At 39.1% G+C, this 25473-nt stretch overlaps 4 protein-coding genes and 2 long non-coding RNA genes across 11 annotated transcripts; 3 read left to right on the top strand and 3 right to left on the bottom strand.

The window, feature by feature from the left end:
• The first annotated feature begins 83 nt into the window (after positions 1–83).
• LOC106749898 (integrin alpha-PS1) lies at positions 84–11725 on the top strand. Of its 3 annotated transcripts, XM_014629817.1 has the most exons (19): positions 84–523; positions 942–1069; positions 1677–1727; positions 2726–2829; positions 2979–3106; positions 3499–3707; positions 4013–4217; positions 4361–4510; positions 4593–4734; positions 5221–5489; positions 5631–5853; positions 6076–6307; positions 6547–6943; positions 7164–7393; positions 7845–8074; positions 8266–8360; positions 8844–8973; positions 9056–9317; positions 11642–11725. In XM_014629817.1, exons 1-18 carry the CDS (start codon positions 321–323, stop codon positions 9287–9289), a joined length of 3360 nt encoding a protein of 1119 aa, XP_014485303.1. In that variant the 5' UTR covers positions 84–320; the 3' UTR covers positions 9290–9317; positions 11642–11725. The 3 variants fall into 3 exon arrangements, with proteins under 3 accessions (XP_014485303.1, XP_014485302.1, XP_014485304.1); XM_014629816.1 differs by lacking the exon at positions 11642–11725 and having other exon boundaries at positions 9056–11224; XM_014629818.1 differs by lacking the exons at positions 1677–1727; positions 11642–11725 and having other exon boundaries at positions 9056–11224.
• LOC106749900 (post-GPI attachment to proteins factor 3) lies at positions 11305–14533 on the bottom strand. Its single transcript, XM_014629822.1, has 8 exons — positions 14447–14533; positions 13845–14071; positions 13078–13220; positions 12671–12823; positions 12305–12429; positions 12030–12163; positions 11746–11950; positions 11305–11666 (listed from the first exon to the last, which is right to left on the bottom strand). Exons 2-8 carry the CDS (start codon positions 13978–13980, stop codon positions 11612–11614), a joined length of 951 nt encoding a protein of 316 aa, XP_014485308.1. The 5' UTR covers positions 13981–14071; positions 14447–14533; the 3' UTR covers positions 11305–11611.
• On the top strand, positions 14173–19336 carry LOC106749901. Its single transcript, XR_001374895.1, has 4 exons — positions 14173–14331; positions 14413–14565; positions 18828–19054; positions 19159–19336. It is a non-coding gene; the product is annotated as an uncharacterized LOC106749901 (long non-coding RNA).
• Positions 14768–18821, bottom strand: LOC106749899 (protein MAATS1-like). 2 transcript variants are annotated; one of them, XM_014629819.1, is made up of 9 exons: positions 18395–18821; positions 18048–18322; positions 17706–17914; positions 17255–17591; positions 16740–17071; positions 16269–16493; positions 15909–16204; positions 15577–15820; positions 14768–15500 (listed from the first exon to the last, which is right to left on the bottom strand). In XM_014629819.1, exons 2-9 carry the CDS (start codon positions 18316–18318, stop codon positions 15429–15431), a joined length of 1986 nt encoding a protein of 661 aa, XP_014485305.1. In that variant the 5' UTR covers positions 18319–18322; positions 18395–18821; the 3' UTR covers positions 14768–15428. The 2 variants fall into 2 exon arrangements, with proteins under 2 accessions (XP_014485305.1, XP_014485306.1); XM_014629820.1 differs by lacking the exon at positions 18395–18821 and having other exon boundaries at positions 17706–17826; positions 18048–18130.
• Positions 19337–19355: 19 nt separating the features above from the next.
• On the bottom strand, positions 19356–24046 carry LOC106749897. 3 transcript variants are annotated; one of them, XM_014629814.1, is made up of 5 exons: positions 24023–24046; positions 23911–23965; positions 23148–23668; positions 22249–22847; positions 19356–22045 (listed from the first exon to the last, which is right to left on the bottom strand). In XM_014629814.1, coding segments are annotated over exons 2-5 (3120 nt in total). In that variant the 5' UTR covers positions 23913–23965; positions 24023–24046; the 3' UTR covers positions 19356–20047. The 3 variants fall into 3 exon arrangements, with proteins under 3 accessions (XP_014485300.1, XP_014485299.1, XP_014485301.1); XM_014629813.1 differs by having other exon boundaries at positions 23911–24028; XM_014629815.1 differs by lacking the exons at positions 23911–23965; positions 24023–24046 and adding an exon at positions 22923–22965 and having other exon boundaries at positions 23148–23271.
• A 549-nt stretch (positions 24047–24595) lies between these two features.
• LOC106749896 lies at positions 24596–25403 on the top strand. Its single transcript, XR_001374894.1, has 3 exons — positions 24596–24994; positions 25081–25180; positions 25260–25403. It is a non-coding gene; the product is annotated as an uncharacterized LOC106749896 (long non-coding RNA).
• The last annotated feature ends 70 nt before the right edge of the window (positions 25404–25473 follow it).

Here is a 25473-nt window from a genome sequence, read left to right as displayed (position 1 = left end):
GCACGCCATATTGATGTAACTCACACCGTGGTCTGTCAGAGTGCGCTGAAGGCAGTGCGATTGCGACGGTTTCGTTCCGAAGATGGACGATCGTCCAACGCCATGAATCACACCGAGCCTCGTGAAAGTACGCCCGACGTGTGGGTGGGTTATGTATTTTCAAAAATGTAAAAAGAGTGCGTGAGCTATTGTGCGATAGTGGATAGCTGATTGTGATGGTGGCAAAGGGACGAATCACACGATAGTGGTAGTTCTCGCGCAGAGAGAATCGGCGAACGAAAGAAACGTCGCGATATCGCCGGTGAAATATATATATATATATGTATATACATATATATATAAGAACAGCGACGATGGTGAACGCGTTGTGTCTGTGGTTAGCTCTGAGTGTGTGCGTTACGCATGCCTTTAATCTGGAACCACGAATACCTGTTATCAAACGGGGACTGAAGGGCTCCTATTTCGGTTACTCGGTGGCCGAACACCAAGAAATCAAGCCTCAAACGCCGAAGCCCACGAGTTGGTAGGCTATTCTTCTCGGGGAAGAAAACTTGTTAATGTTTTTTTTCTGAATGCCAACCAAATACATAAGAACAAAAATTGTGGCAAAATCGTCATGATCTGTTTCAAGAAGAAGCGATACATCAAGTCTTAACATTCGACTACACAAACCTAGTGAGACCTTCCTTCAAATGACTAATGTAAACCAGCTTCAATTTTTGTTTGTCAAACTTCTTGTGTGTATTTTGAAGAATCAACTGGAGAGAAGTTTCGCTAAGTTTGTGTGGTACTTGTTGAACGTTAAGACTTGATGCATTGCTTTCTTTTAAAACAGATTGTGATGATTCTTTTGATAATGATTTTTGGTTTTACGTATTTTGTTGGCATTCGGAGAAATTAATTCTGGCTTATCCGATATTCTGAGAAACTTCTTCGCGTAGGATGCTAGTGGGTGCACCTCTAGGCCAGAATCAGCAACCTGGAACAAACAGATCAGGAGCGTTATGGCAGTGTCCGCTGACGACTTATACAGAAGATTGTACTCAAGTCATTACTGATGGACGATTGAGTATGTTTTTCATATATTTATTGCTGTATTCTCATTGTGATAACTTGAATATATTTATTGCTGTATTCTCATTGTGATAACTTGAAATGTACTTATAGTAATATTGTCAGAACATAATAATTTGCCACAATACTTTCAGAAAAATTATGTTCAATAATAATACGTTTAATTAAGCTACAATATTGTATATATTTATGTTTTATAATATATAGTTTCAAAAATTCTATTTTTATATTAATATAGCATATATGAGATGAAACTATATATACACATATACATATACATATATTAGAGAAAGATATATATATATATATGTGTATATATATCTTTCTCTCTCTAAAATAATACTACATAAAAATTCATTTCTAACAGAAGTATTATAGTATGAGGGAATATATCATAAGAAGTTATCATAATATATCCTGCTATATCATTGAATATTTGTAAAATAAATTTCTTTGTATCACGAACTATTTAAAAAAATATTTAATGTGGTCAAATTTATTCGGTTACGATTTTAGTTACCTTATATTTATTTAATTATCAGACAATTTTGTGTTATGTATAATAAGATACTTTTTTGTTGAATCATGTTACGGTAAACCAGAGGGCGATGGTCTGTTATTCAGACCGTACGAATACGAATTATACGATTCAAGTAAGTGCGCAAACATTTCAGCAGAGTCCTTGCAGAATGAACTGAATGAAGACTTTCACAATTTTGACGCAGTTTGCCACCTATATTGCATATATTTCTCCTTGAATTAGAATATCCAGGAGCAAATGAATGAAAGCATGCGATTAAACATTTTATCACCCTGAAAAGATTTATCGTATGATAATCCTTTTGCTATGGAAGCTTCTTCCGAATAACATAGGATAAGATTGAACAGTTATTTTGCGACTGTTTTACTGGCAATTATGATAACATTAACAATAGCTTATATAACTATGTAATTGTTCATAGCAATTTTACGCAATAAACATAGGCTGACATTCTTTACTAACATTATCGTCCAATCCCTTGTTTCTTTTTATAAAATGCATTTTTTATTTGCACTCATATTGCATGATCATCGCATAATGTAATTAACACAATATCTTGCCTTTATATGACCAAAATTCTGAACAATTATTTAATTAATCGAGAACATTAGAACTTTTTATATTCATAAAACTATACTAACATAATGCACTAATTTTTCAATGTGAGAAAATATATGTTTCTTGTGATTTATTTACTTCTATTTACCTTATTTCAATATAATATTAGCTATTTTATTTTAGCTATTATGTATATTTATTATATGTTTATATTATGTTATTCATGTAACTTTTACTCCATTTGCTCTTGCTTCCAATATCTTTATTTTTCTTATCGCCTTTGACTCTGTTTATGATAATAAAATATTTTTGATTGAAATATGTGTACAAAATCCTTAATTTAAAGGTCCTTTTACCTCGGGAGTGCCCGAAAAATATATTCAGAAATTTTTTCTGAAACAACTGTACAACGATTTGCAACTTGGCACATTTATCACATAAGTACTGAGGAATGTTAAAAGAATAATAACTGTTCGGAAGTGTCGTACCTAAAACGTTTTTCTTGAGATCGTGCTTACGAAATTAGATTATTAACTGCTCTCTTCTTTACAGATATAGAGTCAGAGGACTTAGTACCACCAGGTCCGGACGAGATAAAGGATAATCAATGGCTAGGAGTTACCGTACGCAGTCAGGGGATGGGAGGTAAAGTAATGGTAAGTTGAGAATGACAAAAGCGATGATTATCGTGTATTGAAGGAAAAAATATTATAAATTTGTCTTACGTCAATACAATACCGCCCTTCTGTTTTTCTCAAATTGTGTTATACTATGCACAGAGATTCGTTAACTTGTTTATTTCCAGGTATGTGCACACCGGCATATCGTCAAAACGCTTGACTCTCGATGGGGTCAGGGCCAATGTTACATATTGACTCAAGATTTGAAATATAATGATTTGAAAAAGCCATGTTCCGGAAAGCCCACGAACAAGTAATGCTACTGATATTTACTTATATTTACTTTTATTTTCGAGTACATATTCCTCTAAGTTTCGGTCTATAATAGGTTCTTTGAGATCTAAGCTTTAAGAAATTGACCAATCACAATCGAATATGAGGAGAATAATTGACTGTGATTGATCAATTTCTTAAGGCTCAGATTCTCATTATAGATTCTGCTTAATACACACTGAGAAGTACCATAAAAAAAAAAAAGTTCTGTGCGCATTCCAAAATGGTCGTTTTGCAATTATCACCTTTGTTGACTTTTTTTAAGTTTTACCCTGATGTTATCGCCGTTCGATTGATAACTTTACCATTTAATGATGTTTATAATGTGTTCTAACTATCGGTTTAAGTAAGATTTCTCCTCGACACTTCCAGAGCGCACGAACAGTTCGGCTACTGTCAAGCTGGCACCAGCGGTTTCTTGACTGTGGATGATCGCGTGTTAATCGGCACACCAGGTCCGCACACTTGGAGGGGCACTGTGTATCTGTTCACCGTGTCGGACGAATTCCTGACCCGTGACAATACAGTTTACAGCGCGCCGATGCAAGACTTGTCGCCCGTGAATAAGTACAGTTATCTCGGTAGGTGTAATATGTACGTAATTGGTTTTCAACTGTCCAGAAAAAATCGAGACCGGTTATTTCTTCAATTTTTCCGCGAATTTTTTCGGTTCCTCTCCCTGATGGTTAAAACAATTTGTTCGGGAAAATTTTTAACGTTTTAGGTTAAAACCTACATTTACTTTTTCCCCGTAAGGAAGATAATTGTGTGCACTTGATCCTTGAAATTTTTGGAAAATCGCTCTCATTTCTCAAAGATCCCATCTTCTCGCGCGAGAAACTTCTCTTTAGATTTGCAAGCCTCGACATTTGGCACGCGGTTACAGGAATGTCCGTGGCGGTTGGCAACTTCTTCGGCAAGGGTCTGGCTTACGCCGCGGGTGCGCCGCGTTCCAACGGTACCGGGCAGGTGGTTTTATTCACCAGATACGACTACAAGCCAGATATGGAGGTGACCCTCGTTCTCGACGGCGAACAGTTCGCCTCGAGCTATGGATACGAGATCACCTCGGCAGACGTGAACGGAGACAAGTGCGTGAGGAGATATATTTGCGTTTAACATATCTTGCGTGTAGCCTACATCTTCTGTATGTTCCACTATTTTAAATTAATCAGTTTTAAAGTAATCAACATATTACAAACGTGCACTTGTTTCGTGCGTTTGATCGTTCCAGACTGACCGATTTGATCGTGGCGGCGCCGTTTTACTTCAACAAGGTGGAAGGCGGCGCTGTCTATGTCTATACCGCGCTGGATGTATGCCGAATCACGAAGGATGACGAGAGGTGTCTGCCCGTCAAGCTCGTCGGCCGTGAAGAATCGAGGTTGATTTTTTATGATCTTGACACATTATTCGCGTGAGTTGTGTTAAACATGTACAACGGTGAATTAATAAATTCACGATAGGTTTGGATTCGCGCTCACGAATTTGGGCGATCTCAACAAAGACGGATACGAAGACGTGGCGATTGGCGCCCCGTACGAAGGGAAAGGGACGGTCTACATCTATCTTGGCTCCAAGAACGGCATAATCAAGACGCCATCGCAGGTAGTGGACCTTCTTGGTCGCCACGATGGAAATATTTTTCCTGAAATACCTTCTCCAATTGACTTCCATTTTATTGATACGCGCAGTTTTCGGTTTGATTCGGTGAATTTTACGATGTCTAATATTTCAAGAATTTTTTCATTACTTTTCAGAATCGTACTTTAATTTTTATTATATCCCACAGCGAATTACACCGAATTTCATGATGAAAATTACGACTTATTTTGAAACATTTATTATGCGTTTCGGTTATTTTTCAGTCACTTTTATTTCACTGTTCATCAAGTTCGTTAGTATACCAGTACTCGAATATAAGGAAAGTTGAAGTATACTGTTGAAATTTACTGAATTTAATTGAAAACCACCGTATATTGGACGGAATAACAATGAATAATATTTTCATCAGGGCGATGTCACTGTGCCTTCGATTTCTACTCGTAGTTAGATTATGTATCTGTGTACCAATATGAATCGTTCCATGCACAGGTGATACATGCCGAGGATCTGCCCTCGCCATTGAAAACGTTTGGCTACTCTCTAAGCGGAGGTATCGACATGGACCACAATGGTTATTCGGATCTTTTGATCGGTGCTTACGAGGACGATGCGATTGCGCTTCTCCGTTCGAAGAAGATAATCGACATCTCGACTTACGTACGTTACGAAAAGAAGGATGGCACGTATCAGGATAAGATGGAGCCCATCGATCCCAATAAAGTTGGATGCCCGGTCGATCCAGACTCGAATTACACATGGTCAGTAACAACCGAATGATTCACTGAATATGTAGAAATTCCTATTTAATAGATATTGACTATAAGTATTATTATTAATCAGGAATAATTATCGATCGTCATTTGCAATTAGTGAGACGTTATATGTGGTGAAATTTGCAGTTTTTCATTCGAGGCTTGCTGCAAGACGGAATCGTTGGTGAAGGAGGAGTCTAATTTAAAATTGAACTATTACATCGAAGCGGAGACCTATGCCGGGGCTAAGAAATTCTCAAGGGTTTGGTTTGCCACGGATGGTAGTTCGCGGCACCATTACATCAATCGAACGGTCACCTTAGATACCACTAAACTTACACACTGCCAAAGGGAGGTCGTTTATCTGAAAGTGAGTGAAAATGTGAATTTTGCAGTCGGTTATTGCGAGATCTTTGCATTTTGCATTATTTGTTGTCTTCCTGAAATGTAGTCTTCCTTTGCGCCTTTACAAACTTGACTACCAATATTGGACTGTATTTCATTTCTTCGACTTCGCTTGTGCCTTCTTAGAATGTGTGTGTGTGTGTGTCTATCTGTCTGTCCGTCTAATCTTATCACGGATGTTTACCAGGAAAACACGCGTGACATACAGTCTCCCATTAAATTCCGCCTGAATTATTCGCTGATACAAGAAGAGCCGGTCATGCCTCCCCAAGGCGCCGCTCTGCCCGACATCAAGAATTACCCGATACTGAATCAGCAAGAGGCCGCTCGTGTGTTCGAGGCGGTCTTCCAGAAGGACTGCGGGAATGACGATATCTGCGAGAGCGATTTGCAAGTGAAGGCGAAACTAAATTTATCGGGTAAGATGGTTTCTCTTCCCACACTTGTGAACTTATATATACTTATATATACTCTTTAATTTCTTCTCTCATAATTCATCATAATTTTGGCCGGAAATTCAGTTAATAGCGCTCTCTTCGACATTCAAGTACGAAATCGCTGTATTGGGAAGATCTGTAGAAGCTTTTTGCTGCTAAACATACCAAGAATGCCCGTGCGATCCTTCATTCTAACCATTGGAATTCTCTTATCTCGTCAGCTTCCTCCGTAAAGCCGGATTTCTACGAGCTACTTTTGGGCGAGAGGGAGGAGATAGTGGTAGAGGTGAACGTGGCGAACATCGGCGAGTCCGCATACGAGGCTCAACTGTTCATCGTTCACTCGCAGAGCCTGAGCTACATCGCCAGCAAGAGCAACGACTCCGTGATCTGCAATCTGTACAATGCCACCGTGGTGTCGTGCTCCATCGGCAATCCCTTCCAGAAGAACAAAACCGCGGACATACAAGTGAGATTCGATCCCAAGGGCCTCGAAGACAACGAGTCCCAGCTGGGCTTCACGATCTTCGCCAATTCCACGTCGAGGGAGGTCAAGGACAAGAGACCCGCCGTGTTGCAAGCGACTGTGCTGAAGCGCGCTGAACTCTCGATTAAGGGGTAACAATTATAACGTCGTTTCAATGTTCAGTCAACCGGAAATTTATCATTCCTCTTAATGATAAAATAATGCATAAAATTAAAGGACAAAAGTTTTTTTTTACTATTTTTCTTGTAACAGTTTATGGTGATATATTTTCTATGTGAAGGAACTGACTCTCTTTCTCTCCCCCTCTCTTTCCCTTTCGAGGTTAACCGATGTCAAATTGATAACTTCTAGGAGCGCGAAGACTCAGTGGGCATTTTACGGTGGTCCTGTGGTCGGTGAGTCCGCGATAAAACACCTGAACGAAGTAGGACCGAAGGTGTCGCATATTTACGAGGTGTTCAATGAGGGACCGTGGAAAGTCAGCACCCTGGAAGTGCGCATCTCATGGCCTTACGAAGTGGCGAATGACAAAGCGCACGGCAAGTGGCTGCTGTACATGGAGGAGTTGCCGACTATCCAAGGTACCGCGAAAAAAAACGATAGTGCGAGAGAACACAGCGTGTTATTCTAATATATGATGTAAAAATTTGAGAATTGGTCTCTCGTTAAATTAATATGAGCTTCGCACACGTTATGAAAGAGAAGGAGGGATTCATTATATTTATATTAAAATACACAGTCAACGTTACAGTATTATTGATATGAAATTAATTTGTAATTTGGTGACTAAATTTTGAAATTGAAACTTTCTTAAACTAATTATGCAAAAAAATCCAACAGTCTCCTTTCAATTAAAGCCGATAACATGTCTAAAGTTTGCGATGAAAATTTAAACTCTGGGCCTTAAGAAATTAATCGATCACAGTCAAATGTGAGGAGAATAATCGTGGCTGTGATCGGTCAATTTCTTAAGGCTCAGAGCTTAAATTCTCATTGTGGATCTCGCTTAATGCTTAATGTAAAATGATTTAGCTCTAGGGGACGGTGAGTGCACTCTGCCGCCGGGGCACATAGTTAATCCATTGAAGCTGCAGGACAGTGACAACTTCGACGATGTCGACAACATGTTGCAGCCTTCAACTTCACCGCCGATTTTGTACAACCACACCAATCACGTAAGAACAACGCGAGATACGGAGAAAGTGGTGAATACGCGGACTATCGTCGACAAGGACGGACATCGACACCGTGTGGTTGCGATGGTAGGTCTCGGCCAAGGTTAAAAGCGGCGTACATTGTATCTCCTATATCGAGGGAGAAATTCGGAAAAGCGAATTCCGAATGGAAATGCAACCGAGTTTGTGGGGGGTTTACAGGTGAAATTCCGCTAATTTAATATAGGTATTGGTTTCATTGAAATCAAGCGGTACAGACGGACGATGTTGCGTTACAGAATTGTAAAGCCGGCACAGCGAAGTGTTTCGACATCACGTGCTACATATACAATCTGCAGAGGAAGCAGGAAGCTGTCATCACTGTTAAAGCAAGGTTGTAACGACGATGTCTGTAAAATTAATTTCTCATCCGTCAGATTACATACAATCACTGTCCGTATCATCAGACGCGCCTTAATTTTTTCACATTTCATCGGCTTCCGAGGACCAGCTTTATAATATTATTTTATAATATAATATAATTTTTGAAATATTGATATCGTTTACAAAAATCATGGGCAAAATAAGTGATTTGACGGCTCAGAAGGTTGCGGAGGTAAAAGAAGCGCTGATTGACACCGAGAGTTATTCTAATCGAGTGAAAATAGAATCAGTAGCTCTTCTTCTCCTTCTAATCTGTATTCTATTAAGGAATCAAAAAGTGCGTCTAATAATATGGCCAGGTACTGTATATAATTAACGTTTACTTCTCACTTGTAACGTTAAATTGGGTATAAATGCGTTAATCCTATTGCATTACATCGAATCTTGATATTTTAATGTTTTTGTCGTGTTTAAAAAAAATGACTAATTTTAGACTCTGGAATTCCACCTTGGTCGAGGATTACCCGAAAGTCGACATGGTCAAGATAGGCTCCAACGCTAAGATAGTGATACCCCCGAACGTTATAATACAGCAAGAAAACTTGAAGGACGATCACGCTATCGTAAGCTATTGCGATTTTCCATAACATTGGTAAGTAGTGGGATTCACTACAGATTTATTGACGCGATTGTTCCGTTACACAGGCCGAGACAATCGCTTATCCGGATCTGCTGGACCAGCAAGAAGCCGAGCCGGTACCGGTGTGGGTGATCATCGTCGCCGTGGTGGCGGGCTTATTGTTGTTTATTCTGCTGACGTTGGTGCTGAGGAAACTCGGCTTTTTCAAGAGGCGACGCCCGGACCCGACCCTGTCCGGAAATCTCGAGAAGCATAATCGCGACGATAATCCCGAGAACGAGTCGTTATTCAAGCACTGAAGGACGCACGAAGCGCGAACAAATCAAAGCAAGTCTCGAGTAATGTTTGCAACGAATTAATCATAAATTACTTAAACGAGGGTACTTATATGAGATAAAGAGGAGGAGGAGTAGAGATTCGCAATCCGTGCGCGTCTCGCTTTCCGATTTCACACTGCCTGAGTTTTCGAGGGGAAGATGCGTGTGTCGATGCACACGCGAGCAGCTACGTAGTAGTACGTGAAGGTGGATAAAATAGATTGTGATATTGTTGTACTAAATCTTTCTCGAGGCGTATTCGGGCGTTTCATTGTATGCTAAGCGAATATCTTAACATTCACACGTCTCGTGTGAGGTTCTCGGTCTCCGGAAAAGGAAGACATCGTCAATTTCTCACACATTCTTTTTATTTTCAGTATTTGGTTACTGATCGTTAAAAAATCTACAGTACTTCCGAGTATTTATTTTCTCGTCAAGAAAGATCGATTGCAGAATAGTCGGGTAATTTCGTTGAGATGAAGCGTGTAACGAGGTTTTTCTACGTCGCAATATGAAACGAGAGCCTGCAGGATCCAGTTCGGATGCGTGGAATCAAAGGATGTTCAGTCAGTGAATGTTAGGATCAACGTATGTCGCTTAGTACAATGAGAGACGGTGATTTTATATCGGATAGAAGAATAATAGTTACTTATTTGTGCATCGCTTCACTCGTGCCATTTGCATATGCATATGTCGAAGAGCATTTATACAATACGGAAATGAAGGATCAATCTCGCTAATATATATCGTTCCTCGCCCGCGCTATTTTTACACGGAGAACGGAGGTCGGTTTGATAAACGCGGCCGATAGAACTATTTCCGCAAACAATTTTTCACTTACATTATTTTTTCAAAATAGGTAAAAGTTTTTCATATCTCAAAGTCGAGAGTAGGTAAAAATTCAATTATTAAAATGTTCAACGATTAAAATCGAGTGACAAAACGTTACGAATCAAATGATCAAGTATATCCGATGAGTCCGGAGATATCGGAATGAGTTAAAAAAGTAGAACATTTAAATATTCCTGATTTTCAAGATTAATCATTTGTTGTCCGATTGCTCACCCTATGTAGGTGCTTCCAACTTAAATATTGTTTCACAAATTCAATGAGTGATAAATGAGAGACAGCTATTTTTCTTTTTTTCTCCGTCGCGTAATGTAAAATCAATTTTATATATTTTACGTGTTACATTTACATCACGTCTTTACATTAGTTTTGACTTAGAAGTATATATTCAATGACTGTATAAGGTTTTTGTACACTGTATTAGGTACTCTATTTGACGAAACATCAAGCTTTATGACGTTTTGTCGCGACAGAAGGACACGTCTGGAAAAGTATCCAGTGAGCCTTAACTAGCGTGGGAGCGACAATATTGAATGTAAAGTATCTAATAAGGGAGAAATATTTGCTCTGTTACAGCGATAAGTGGGTACTTAAACATTCACGCAATCTATTGTCGCCTACATTTAATCATGGTATGGGGTATCTTCAGTCATAGCGTAAATATCTATAAAATTGAAGGAGTGGAGGATTTTTCACATCTTCGCATTTCGACGCTTTATACATATGCAAAGCCCAAAAGGGGGAAAGATTTGCACATAAACAACGTATTTATAACGAATCCGCTGCTATATAAGTACAAGAGTGCAAATCTGTAAAGATTTATAATGTTACTATCTTCCTGCCAATGTTTATTATGCTCTGTCCTAAGGGGAAAAAAATTTATATGTGTATATTTAATTATGAATATTAAGAAATTTTATTGCAGTAATATTCTTAATATTATATTTTTCAAAAGATTTTTTTTTTTTTAGCAATGTTATGATACGTTAAAGTCTATATTTATCTGTAGCAGATAGAATTAACATATCTTAATGCATTTTATTATTAATTATGAAATAAAACTTTATTCTGATATCGGTTACACATGATTCACAATCCTCATGTCAAATGTTCCAGAAGAAGTGTGTAGCGTAAGAATTTTAGACATATAAGTTAAAAGTGTATATTTCTTAATTCCTTTTTAGACATGTAAAATACATTAAATTCACGTATTTAATATCCATTAGAGACAAAATTTTTATATAAAATGCAAAATAAATACCTTTATATTAAATGTAACAAATATGGCACAAAACTAATACTTATATATTAATTATATATTAACGTGAAATCACATCTAAGGAGTAGATCTGTTCAAGTTAAAATTGATATTTTCGCTCTTATCCTGAATTTTTTGAAAGAAATACGGATTTGATATTAAGCCACATAAAATTTTTCACTGCCTATGGTTAATGTCTAAGAATGATTTATTATAATATGTTGCAGATGGGAACAGTCTGAGATCATAAACCTGCAAATAAATATATAAGAGCGCGCGCGTAAACACATTTATATTACATAAATATTAAACGGCACACACGTTCAATTACCTATATAGTAGTAGAGTTAAAGGAACTGTACTAGCATGCCATAAGGAATGAGCATCGAGTACCCAGAAAATGGGCGGAAAGTCTGCCAATTCGAGCAGAGTGACGAAAACGGTCAATATGTTGAACCAAGCGATTAAGTACGCATAAAATAACTTAGCGCGATTAACGTACCACCATAACATTGTTACTGTAAAAGTTGCTAATCCTGGAAACATATATATTTTATCCTTATGTATATATGTATAATTATTTTCATAGAAAATGGATCATGCTGTAGAACTCACCTATCAGAATATTCAGCGTCATATTATAACCGTAATTAATTTTGCCCGACCATAAATGCGATAAATGCATGCATAAGATGCTCACGTATCCACAAGTTATCATGATAAATACTTTATTGTTTCTATATGTTATCCTGAAAATAATCAAGATTCTTGTTTTCGAACTTTGCACATCATCTTAAAGATTATCAATTAAAATATTCTTGCAATTTAATATTATTTTCGATATATTAGTTATTTATGCCTGGAAATACATAAGATTTAGGATGCGTTACCTTAAGAGCATGCAGTATAAGAGTGTAAGTACCATGCTAAACGCACAAGAATAGTCCATCGCTTCTGTAAATGGTCTGTCTCGTGAGTGGAATATAGCGGACCAAAACCATCCATTCAAGCATATCTACAATAAACAGGATCAAAACACTATTGTTTCATAAACAGCTAAAGGTTTCAAAGTTACAAGTCACTATGGGGAAAGGACGAATGACTAACATAATCCAAATTATAGGTATTATGGTATAGGCAAGTATCACCGTGAAAATCTTGGGATATCTTTCTAAAAAAATCTTGCTGCTAAATAATTACTACAAAAGTTTGCTTGCATCGGGTTAGTATATTAGTATATATTTTATTATACTCACAATGCTAAAATATGACCAAGCATAAAACATAGGATTGGTATTGCCGACCCGTTTCTTAAACTTTCGAAACATCTTCCAATGGGCATAGAAATTTAACATTGAGAATAAAACGGATGCAGGCTCCTGACATCCAAACATGCGGATGAATGGCCACTGCAAGCATAAGAATAATAGAATAATAGAATAAGAAATACAAAAATTTACTTTTTCCATTATAATTTAAAATAATAGGTGAATTTTTGCACTATATGTTGCAACTCATATTCCACAACACACTGATATTTGAAAATATTTGGTAGCACTAATAACACCATTCTTATAAAAACAGCCATAACTTTTCAACTCACACACATTTACTATCCCTGAAAAATTAAACAAAATTCTTATATCTTCCTGTTATTGCTTACTTTTCCATGAAATTGCGGCACTTTTAATCCATGAGATATAAAAGAATCAACTGTCCTCCATGTACAAATGTAACTACAATCTTCTTTGCAGGACCAATTTAACAAAGTTAACCATAAAGATGGTGGTACCTTAAAAACTATTTCTGAAATATACATTACGTGATTTATTAAAAACATACTTCAGTGTCTCAATATATTGCTGGAGTTATTTCGATAACGAATTAATCAAATAACAATCAAACCTGATACTCAACTGGCACTTATATCAATCGTCAAAATATTAACCCTTAAATGCATGAATTTTTTTTTATTACTGAATTATTTTTTTTTAGGTTCATAGGTAGTCCCAGAAAATGAGAAAAATATTAAAAAAAAAATCTGAGGCATATGTTGAGCATTGCCTTTGTGCCATTTGGATTGTATATTTCGTTCTAAGGAAGAATTTGGTCTTCCACATTTAAGTGTACCTTTAATCTCGACAAAGAGAAAAAATAAATATGTTGCAAATTTGCAACACTATGCATTTAAGAGTTAAGATATTAAATTAAGAGTTAAAATATAAAATCTATAAAAATAATACTCAAGTACGATACCTATAAAATAACAAATATGCCGTTCATCCTATTTTTGTGAATATCATATGCTTCTAAATCACTATGCCGATCGTTAAAAAAGAATTCTGGCATTGTCAATCTTTGTTTTGCATCACTTCGACAGGAGTCGAAGCAAATAAGACAATCGAGAAAGCAAACTTCAGCTGTCATTACCATCTTTGCAGTTGCTGTTGCGACATAACGCCAGACATTGATTATATATCTGCGACTTGTCACCTATCGAGCCAACTGCATCTGCGACGAGACAACATTGAATAGCTAATAATAAAACCCATACAGGCTTTGACATGTTGTTGGTGTCCTGATGATGATAACTAAACCAAGGTTGCCAAGTTCTAGAGGCACATCGTTACGCCGATTCTGTAGACTTTAAGCGGGGTCTACAATGAGAATTTAAAGCGTAAGACTTAAAAAATAAAAAACCAATCATAGTCGAATATGAGGAGAATAATCGACTGTGTGATTGGTCAATTTTTTAAGCTCTAAGCCTTAAAAGATTGACCAAATTACAGAAATAACGGGTTTACGGAATTATTAGACCCGTTATTGCTGCAATTTAGTTCCAGAATCTCCGCTACGAGTCGCCACTATATTTAACGAGAAACTGAGGTTGTGGATATGGAAACCGATGGAGTCAGAGGTACTTCTATTTCTCAAGTAATATGACTCAAAGGGTTAGTCAGGCGTATTTTCCATTGTAATAATGTATGTATGTTAATAGGTTTTGTAACGTCTTTCGACGGTCCGATCCTCACACGCATATAGTTGTGGTTTATACGCAGATTAACACAACTGTATCGATCGCACAGTTCGGGGAAAGAACCCTTTCATGGTCTCGGGTGAAGCAATGGTGTAATGCATTTCAAAAAGGACGGTAAACGGCACCGAATTTCAGCAGCATTTACATTTTCGTTGACGAGAAACTTAATAATAACACGTTGTGCAACTGCAGTGTGTACTTCTTTCTCGCTCGTGATTCGTGATTGCTGCTGAGAGTAAGAAGTACGTGGCGCGCCAACGTTATTACTGCCTTTCACATGACCCCCCTCCACTGTCTAAAACGTTGCAGACCCCTCACGCCGCCGACAGGCGCGCAATTTAAAAAGGCTCGTTTATATTTGATCCACCCTCGTATCTACTTCATCTTAAGTGCACACAATACAACTTACAATACAACTTATGCAGTTATGAACAGACCTATTTTAGAGTGCTTCCAAATGTGCTGATAGTACAGAAAATTTATGGTATACGCGATGTGAACTATAGGTTTGCAGTGTTAGCAAATTTCGAAACGTGGCCCTCTTTTGTCACTTCACCTCGGACCACTGAGAAGGAAAAACAATGCCAATATCTTACGAGAAATAATATATTTAATTAATTTAATTATTTGCGTTCCGTTACGCAATATCGATCGGCCGGTGCACAGACATTTTTGTGCAAATTTATAGCGTTTTACTGTAAGATTATTACTCGCGATTCTGCTGATATAAGGCACATGTGAGATAAATGCTGCATAAAATCCATTAAAAAACGTTTATATCTGCGTGCATTTATTGAAGAGACGAAGCGAGAGATTAAAGACAATAAACTACATGTCGCGGTGAAATACACATAATAAACATTTCATTGAACTGAATGCGCCAGTGTCGATTTAACGAAAGAAGAGACATCGGTGAATTTTACCGTGAGAAAGATGAAATAGATTTTATTTCGAGTATCAAGCGTGAGTCCTCCGGCCTAATTTTGTTCGCTTCCTATCTTCGACGGCTGTTCATCGGTTGCTAGTTCTTCCACTCTGATAACTCGTTCCTGATCAAATTTATCGCGGATCTTTTTATTCGCAATTAGTACGAGGATTACATATCAGTGATGAATCGGTTCTTACCGTATCATCCACGCAAATCGTTTGCACATCCTCGTGTTCAATGAAAGTCCCTCGACCGGTGATTGGGGATGACTCGATTGAAGGTAAATCTAAAATTGTCTCGTAAATTGACTCGTGCGCCTGTCGCATGTAACTTTCCTGTCGATCGCGAATATTTCTCCTCATGTCGTGCTTCTCCACTTCAGGTAGGACGAAATTGTAAATCATATCCGTCACCAATTCCTCTTCAGCCGTGTCGTTCGCGCTGCAGAAACGTCATTTTTGCGAGGATGTTCTTACATAATTTACTTTTACAATTCACTTTCACATTAAGTCATCGACGCGCGTCTTACTTTTCCGTAGCATATTTCGATACGTCGTCTATCTTATCGCAGAGCTCTAAGATGTGCTCTTTAGCTGTGTTCTCGGATACCCAATCGACGCCCTCCTTTATGATATCTTCCAAATAAGCCTCCACCGAGTCCTGATTCACTTTTACGATCTGTCTGAACATTTCATCGAATTCTCGTCGTCGATGACGCTCCATCTGCCGTGTACCGGCTTCGGCGGCCTCCCTCATACATCTCTCCCTCTCAGCGAGCAGAGCGTAGGCATGGGCTCTACGTTCATCCTCTAATCTCACCAATTCCTGGAGACGAAGGAGAGAGTATAAATCCGTGAACCACTTCTCGATAGAGTAAAGCGGAAATTACCTTGCTAAGGAGATCCAACGTCCCGCAGACTGTCTTTCCCTCCAAAGAGTTGAGAATTTCGCACAGACGATCCTCCTGTACAGATCTGCCGTCTTGCAGTGGCTGTGATTCGACGACGCGTATTTCCTCGTCACGAAGAAGATCTTCTCGATCATCTTGCTCAGGTGCCTCGGTCGACCGTAATTCCTTGATCAGCTCCTTACATCTATCACGTCCTTCGTACATCTAAAAGAATAATCTAGAAGGACAATCCTAAAGGAGCAATCCAGAAGCGGAACAATCTAGAAGAGCAATTTACAAGACCAATCTAGAAGAAATAACACTTTATCGTTTCGAGGTATTTATACTTAAGAACACTAATATAATTACAATCAATGATTAAGAAATGCATATTTATACGAATATTACAATTGCAGATTCCTCGGGTCTTTGCGCATTTCATGAATATTCCACGTAACAAATAATCCGTACCAGACATTGCATCGCTCTACCCCTAACGATCTTCTGAATGAACGTAGCTGATTCTTCTAGTTGTTTCTGCCTCCTGTCCCATATGCCTGATCGGCAAGGTGTAACCGGCAGAGCCGTCGGCTTGTATTTACGCTTCATCAGCCGCGAAACCGAGTTCACAGATTTGACATTTAATCGGATCGCTTTCAGGTCGGAATGAAGTTGCTTCAGCTTCTCCTCCGTCCACCTGGTCTCTCTGATACAGATGTCCACCGGTTTGCACGATTTGTGTCTAATCACCTTCGGTTCTTCGACAGTCGGCAACCAGCTGAGCGTTGTATCCACTTCTTCTTCTTTCGAGTGTTTTAAACGAGTGGATAAGTCGAACAAATCAAATGAATCATATAAGATGTTAATATCAGCACAAATGATTGAGATTCGATAACGGATCAGTGAGGTCGATTAAAAATATATAGAGCAATTTTTCCTCTCTGCTGAGCTAATTACCATTGTCCGTGCTTCGTTCGCATACTTACGTTCGACGTAATCTTCGCCCGAAAATTGCTTCCGCAATGCTTCGTGCCGTCTCTGAGGATGCTCCCGGAAACATATTTGCGGCGAAGATTTGGGATCGGAATGTCGCTCGATTACGTCGAGTTTGCGCGGTCGCCTGCCGCATTGTTTTCTGTACAATTTTCGCAGGTCTCGTTCGAGATCGTGCCTGATACTGTTGACTCGGTCGTCTCGACGTTTCTTCAGTTTGTCCTGAAGCCTACCGAAACGACCCTGCAGTTTCTTCTTATACACAGAGTCACGATTTCGCGAGAAGTCTTTCATCAGTCTTAATCGCAAATCCATTATGAATTGAATCTCCTGAAATGATCAGACGAAAGTGAATTCCGGCGCTAATAATGAATTTTAATTAATGATGAAGTGAATACGATAAGTAGCTCGAGCAGCTTAATTGGAACACTCTGAAACACTCACCGATTCCCGAAAGGCCCATTTGTCGATTTCCAAAGCTGTTATTATTGAATTCCGCATTCTTATGTTGGCTGGCGTATCCATCGGAGGCAGGATAGCCTCCCAGGCTCTTTTCATTCGCAACCTGTTAATGACATGTACCTCGTGAATACCCGCTGGTAATCCATGCTCCCAAGTCAAATGAGCCAACGTCAATACCTCGGGGTTGTGACCTAAACGTATCGACGTTTTGGTTTTTCACAACAATTTTTATAAAATAGAACAAAGGAGTTACAATATTCTTTCAATAATGTTAGGACAATAATTCTATAAAAGTTAATATGTTTAATGTTACGTTATTATTACCAGGAACAATCTTATATGGTGGTTCCCAGGGCTCGGTTTGCGCTTCGCTCTCTCTGTAATCCGTCTGTGTCCCTGCATTCTTATATGGTTCCGATTTCGGAGATATGGCGTAACATTGTCTCTGTAAGATTCCGCTCAGAACTTTGCGGTCTAAATAGTATGGTATATCCGTAGTCTCTATTTTCGGCACAATAAATGGTAGCACCGGTCTCCGAAAATGCTTGTATCTACCGTCATACGCATTATCAGCCGTTTTACTCCGCACAGCCATCTTTCTGTAAATTTAAACGTAAACATCAATCTTTCGAAATGTAATTAGTGATGGAGTAACGAGTGAAGAAATGTACCCAAGATTCAAGCAACAATTATATAACTTGTACTCCTTTGAAGAATAATCCCGATGATCTTGACATTTTTTACGATCTAAGGAATCAAAACACTCGCATGTCCTCTAAAATAATATATAAATGTTAACAAAATTCAATTACTTAACGGCCAGACATACTTGTTTCATTATGTGTGTGTGTGTGTGTGTATGTATGTTATTAAATTTTATATATTTTCTATGCTTAACAAAAAGATACTTACAAACACACCGGTTTTTTGAACGACCAGTGGTCGAAAGCCATTATTGCCGCTGCATATAACATAAGCATGTCCCGCTAGTGCGTTATCAAAGAATCTGATTAATTCTGGTTCAACTTTACGTTAAATTTACGTGACGTATGATATCATCTTACGACGTTTCGCATTTCCCATCGCCATAATTTTCATTTGCAGCTTATGGCCGCGACACTTATAACGACACGCTGCAAATGAGATGTCACGCCTCGTTCTACCCTCACAAAAGTTCTCATCAGGATCGGACGACAGTTATAATGCGAACAACTGTCAAGACGAATCACCGATAGACAAGATTCCGGTAATCATCGATCAAACAATGGCATAGCAGCAGGGACAGCTCTGATAGTGGTAGAATGCACAATGAAATTAGCGCGCGTGGACGAGTAATGTATATTTTATATTCTTTGAATATCTGCGTATTACATTTTTAACCAGAGCCGGGCCGTAGCGTGGGCGGCTTATACATTTTGACATCTTTCTATTGTAGGCGATCAAACGAGGAATAGGAACATCTTGACGAACATTAAACGAGAGGACGAGAAAGAACGTATCGGAGCGGGAGCCTGAGTTAGCCTGATTAGCCTCGGCTAATATGAAAAATAATATTTCTACGTTGATTTTATATATTTTATAATATCTAGAAATATTATATTATCAAGTAAATTTGTAAAAACATTTGTGAAATATTATGTCAAAATATTTATAAGATTCACGTTTAAATAAAATGAACGTTTCGAAAGATCGATTTAATAATTGATTTCCCACTGAACTACCCACGCTCCCGCTCACTTTCTCTCGTCCTCTTATTGTTGATGTCATCGATATTTTTGTCAAGATGGCGTGTTTCTCAGTTCGCTTTATATCTTACAGTATAATCTTATTATTTATGTTTCATTCTCGGTCGGACCGACTTCTATAATGGATCCAACGATAAAAGGCGACCCCACCGCGAAAATGAAACACTCAAGTATATAATTCACAACTGCGTCCCCAAAAGAGATTTCATTGTCAATTGCGATTAGCAAATAGCGCAATTATATCGATCCTCCTTTAATGGAGAATTTCGAGGAATTTGGAGGAGAGACAGTTGTGTCTCGGAGAAAAATCAAAGGCTGAAACACCTTGTCAATTGTGGAAACTACGAACAACAGTGTTCCTACGTATGTATATGTACAGAAAAATTCATATAAATATTAATATAAATTACTTTTATGTAACAATTACAGTTACGAACTTGTTACTGTATAGTTTTACAAACAATACATAAAGCTATCTGATAATTCTTTAATTCCGTTATTCGTTAACATCTTCGCTAGCGTTACAACGAGATGATTTTTCCCAATGGCTCCCGCCTGGCTAGATGCGATCTTTCAACTTCAGATATTTAATCTACGTAATGGTTTAAAATGGCCGTTCCCGGAAGAGCCTAGGTGCGCGGGCCAGCTCTGATGCAGGGAAATATTCCTACAGGTTTGATTAGGTAACATGTCCTCCGGACACATGCATTCCAGCTTCATTCTATATATCGTCATCTGGCCGAGCGCGATCTTCGTGTTTTCTCTGTCCGTTGATTCCTGGTACAGTCTGTAATTGACACCTCGCTCAAACAGACACTGGTTGATGATATCATCGTCCTTCTTGTGTTGCAATTTACCCCCTGACAAAGCTTTCTGGATGCACTCCAGATCCGCTTGCGACAATATCACAGACACTTCGGACGACGGCAGCCAGAACGTGGAGAATACCAGATCCACCGAAGTCTTCCCCTTGGATTCGACGATGGACGGTAAGAGAATGCCGGTCGGCGGTTGCCGCTGAATACCGTTAATTTCGCTCGACCGGCCGCCGCCGGTCTCAGATTTCCGTCTCGTCCGTCGCTTCTGTCGTATCCTGTAATTCTCATCCGCCACCGACGTTAGCGTTTGCTTCCTCTTGTCTTTACCTCTATTTTGATTTTTAAGCGATTCCCGTTTAAATATTTTCTCTATGCTCGCTTCGTCATCCATGTCTTGGAAAATGCTGGGAAAACCATGCCGGTCGACCCGCCTGGGCTGTGTTGTACTCGGGGTGTCTCGATAAGTCGCGTCCGTAACGCCAAATGCTTCCATACGTGTGACTTCCAAGTCCAGGTTTGTACTTCTTAGTCCGGTAGTCTCGCCTGTAAATGCCGACGTGTCTGGTGTACTTGCGGTAGTTTCTCCGACGCTGCTTCTCGATTCGGCGCTCGACGTGGTCGACGATGTCGTTTCCGTCGACATATTCGTCACCTCCTCCAATCCTCCGGAGCTGCGTTCTCCGTAGGAAATACTTGTCGAGCTGGGCTCTCCAGGAGGCATCAGTCCGGAGGCGACGCTTCTCTGTTCCCGCATCATGGCCTGCGAGTAATCTATACTCTGTTCCCCGTCATCGTCGCCTCCGTATACACCGTCTCCGTACTCCTTGTCTAACTGTACCTTATCCCTCGCCCACTTGTTATCATGCTTCCACGCCTCACGGTCAGCGTCGTTTTCCCCGCGACTCTTGTGGTCCTTGAACTCGTCGAAGTTCTCATAAACCGCGTCCGAATCGTACTTCGCGCCGATCTCTGTCAGCAAATCGTTATTCTTGTGCTTGAAGATACCGTCCTTCCGATGATTCTTGTGAACCCTCGGCGACCTCTCGGATACCAGCGGTATATCCGCGTAAGGATCCGCGACCTCGGGTCGGGGATGGCTGTCCCAGTACCTCTCCGCTTCCTGCCGCGGGTCCACCGAATTGTTGAACTCCAGGGACTTCCAATCCTCCGAGAAGTATAGCTGCACCCCGGGCGGACCGACGTGCTGGCTGAGGGCCAACAGTTTTGTCGTCAGCGTCGAATTGAACCGCAGCCGGCAGAGATCGGCGCGCGTCTGCGACACGAGGCTCTGGTCCTTCAGGAACTGATACTTCTCCTTCACGCCCTCGTAGTTCAGACAATCGGCGGACCAATGCAGGAACCAGTCGTTGCCGTAACCGTCCACTGTGACCGACAGTCCGGACATCTGACTGCTCAGGCTGTCCTCCATGGGTCTCTCGAGCAAGGACTGCCCGTTGCGACCGTCCACGACTGTAGCTACGGTGTAATAATATGTCGGGAAACCGGCGCCTATCTGATGCTTCACCATGAAATCCGGCGTGTCGTCGTCGTTGTAGTAACCGGGAATCGGTAAGCTGATCACTTCAGAATTGGGAACGGTGTAGTTCCAGATTGGCTCGAACGTTAATCCGTCGTAAGCCATAATCGTGGAATTGAACATAGCCGCGACGATGTCCTCGATTCCGTCCGACGTAATGTCGACCAAAATCGGCTGTAGTAACGCGCCTTTTCCCGTATTGTGGTAAAGCTCGCGCAATTGCTGCAAACAGAAGCAAACAAGTAAGATATGTTACTCTTTACTACGGCCGTTTCTATCGTCACGATTTAAATCTAATCGACGATTAAACCAACGAAACCGACCAATCGATTAAGCCCGTAGTGGTAGAAACCGGTCATTAATCGTCGATTAGATTTCAACCACGACGGTAGAAACGGGCACAAGTACGCTACATGAGAACATACCAGATCGCCATAAAATATGCTTCCCTGGGACACTATGTACAACCCTCCGGCCTGTTTCTGACTGTTCGTAGCTAGAACGAACACGTTCTCCCCGTCGGGATGAACCAAGATCTGGGGCGCTATGAACAGCTGTTCCGACTCTGGCAAGTTGATGTTGCGTATGACACTTCCGCTTTTCCCCGATATCACTAGCATATTGCTCGTCCGAACGTCGTTAGTTTGCGTGGCGTGCGACGCTATTACGTCGCCGATACCGTCGCCGTCCATATCCGCCAGAAATCTCGCGTCGTAGACGTCCAAGATTCTCTGTTGGCCCAAGGACGTCGTTGAACTCTGCATCGGTATCTCCCATATGCTGGAGCCATCGTGGCCGTTGATGGCCTGCAATATCCCACCGCGTCCAGATATGACGCAATCCTTGATCTTATCGCTCGTCAGATCCACGCTGCAATCGACGGCAAATATCGCGTGGGCGGTCCAATGTGTCCAAATGGTATCGCCAGTTTTGCCGTTTAACGCCAACACGCCGCCCAAACATGGCGTTTGATTCCCGAAGTATATGGCACAGATATCTTCTGACGCATCCATGGTGTCCAAACCTGAATTTATAAATTCAGGATTATTATTCGTTTGTAAATACCGTAGATATAGTCATAAGAATATTAATTATTCACCTCTCTTTTCATAAGAAACATCATTTAATTGTGAAACCAAACTCTGTAAACAAGGCAAATAAAATCAAAGCACAAAATTATAAAATGATCGAAGCAATTTGATGTTTAAGTAGAAATTAAATAAATGAACTGAAGGAGAATCGATCATCAACAAAAAAAGCAAAATAATGAAATAATGATATCAAATAGGAAAAATATTATGTAATTAAGTATTGCTTCTCGTACCTGTGCTGAATCCCACAATAACATCTTCAATTCCATCTAAATTCACATCGTTACTCCTAAGAGGTGCCTCAGAAGATAATTTTGGCAATGATCTGGTCCATAAGACTTGAAATGAGAGCGATGTGCATGGAATAATCTCCGATTTGTTTATAGTATCCTTTAGCTCATGCGTCAACCAGTTCTTCAATATTGTTAATGGCATAGGAAATATGTTTGCAGTAAATATACAAAGTATAATTAAGCCTAATACTATGGTCAGTGCTGTAATCCCATAGCACAATGGCACGAAAAGTGCTTTGTATGAGAACTTGTTAGTCTGGAAGCTGCAGGATTTTTTGCATTTTCTACGAGGTGCCATGAGAGGCCGCTTAACTCCACCATCATCATCTAATTTCAATCCACCATTTCTGCCATCCCTGATGAATACCTCATCATCAATATCAGTTAAATCATCATCATCAATGCTGTCTCTCACTGCCAGCTTTGGTATAGTTGGATATACTGCTGACATGTTGCTATACCTGCAACATTTATGAAATTAACGACAGTTCAAAGAATTAGTAAGAAATAATGAGAAGCAATATTACCAAGAATTCTGTAGTTTATAAACATGTGTATATATATTCTGTAGTTTATATACATGTGTGTGTGTATATATATATATATATATATATACACGCACATATATGTACCCAAGGTATACAATCTTTGTAATAGAAAATATTAAAATCTTTTATAGATAAAAATTTCAATTCATACATACATTTATGTGTGCTTCAATCACTTTTAGAGAATTACCATACTGCAGGACCTGTCAACTAACAAACGCGTACAGATAAAATATTCCAAATCGCCAGTAATATTTACGTACGCACCTATCATTGCTCGTTACAATCTTCAAGTGATCAGTGTTACCACCAGTTAATTTTATTTCCATTCGCAGTTCTACAAATGTTAATGGCAGATTCAGTAAAATCCCTACGTACAATGTCCAATTGAAACAGTAATATCATAAGGACAGAGATGTCGCCAGCTGGAATCTCTAGGAAGGATTGCTTTCTTCTTTGGCGGTAGTTGAGAAAAATACAAATTTTCGGAATTCTCGAAGGATTTTTACAAGTATCATCCTATTTCGAAAATGAGAGAAAGAAGTATTGGTTTTTCTGGATTTACAAAGCAAACCGAAACGTTATTATGCGGTATCGGAGTTAGTGAATTAGTAGAGGAATTCAAGACGAGAGATATATCAACCAATGTGTTGCATAAATTAACCAAAGAAGATTTTTTGCGGCTTGGTAATATATCCAGTTTAATAATTATGTTATTCTGCTTGTATTAGTATATTTGTACACTCTACTTATAAACATATTTATAAATGTTTTCGTAATTAATATATAACATTTTTACCAGAACGTTGTAAAAATATTTGTTAGTTAGGTTAAGTTAAAGTCTAAATGCAAAGTGTTGTCAGTAGTATCTCATATAGGTCTATTTTCTATTGCTGCACTGGTTTTACTAGTTCTCCTTTTCATTTCTGTCCACGAAATCTTAAGAAAAAGGGGGAAAAAGAATCAAAGTGTAAGCTAGTGCAGCAATAGAAAAGAGACTTATTGGCCGGGTTTTGTATTTTGTACTCGGTCTCAGCGGTAGAAGCGATTTTAGTTCCCACATTAACCTCTTCTGCTGCGACTTTGCTTAAATATCGTTTTTATATTATTAGAGAAATATGGGTAGTGATGATAAAATGTCCAGAAATATCCAGTTTAAAAAAAGAAATAGAAAACCATTAAGGAAATGTGAAGTTCTCTCAGATGATGATGACAGTGAGGATGAAAAACATCACTTAGGTATATACATATTAGATGTATCTCTTTATTGGAAAAGTATTATTAATCATTTATGGTACATACGATTGTAAGGAGAATTATTTTAGGGAGAAGGTCGAAGAAATGAAAATCGTTCAAAAACTTCATGAAAGGCCGACAAGTATCAATGTTGTTGGCTTAGCTCTTGGAGAAAATGTTGCATCCGATGTAATAATGATAAGATGTCTAGTACGATTAGAATGTAGAAAATAATGTGAAAAAATATAACAGCATGTGGTTTATTTAGTCAGATCCATTTAACATGAAAACTGGAGGGATGGTAAATATAGCTGTGTTAAAGAATACAAAACATAGACCGAATGATATTTATGACACTGGCATCGGAACACAATTTAATACAGAGATCAATAAACGTGACGAAGATAAGGAAATGTATGTGTATAAATATAAGTATACTTTTGTATTACTTATTGCTGTCACTTGATAAAAAAGAATACATG

This window comes from Dinoponera quadriceps, unplaced genomic scaffold, assembly GCF_001313825.1.
Source record: "Dinoponera quadriceps isolate SergipeBrazil2010 unplaced genomic scaffold, ASM131382v1 scaffold4052, whole genome shotgun sequence".
NCBI lineage: Eukaryota > Metazoa > Arthropoda > Insecta > Hymenoptera > Formicidae > Dinoponera > Dinoponera quadriceps.
This window is presented reverse-complemented; position numbering and strand designations above follow the sequence as displayed.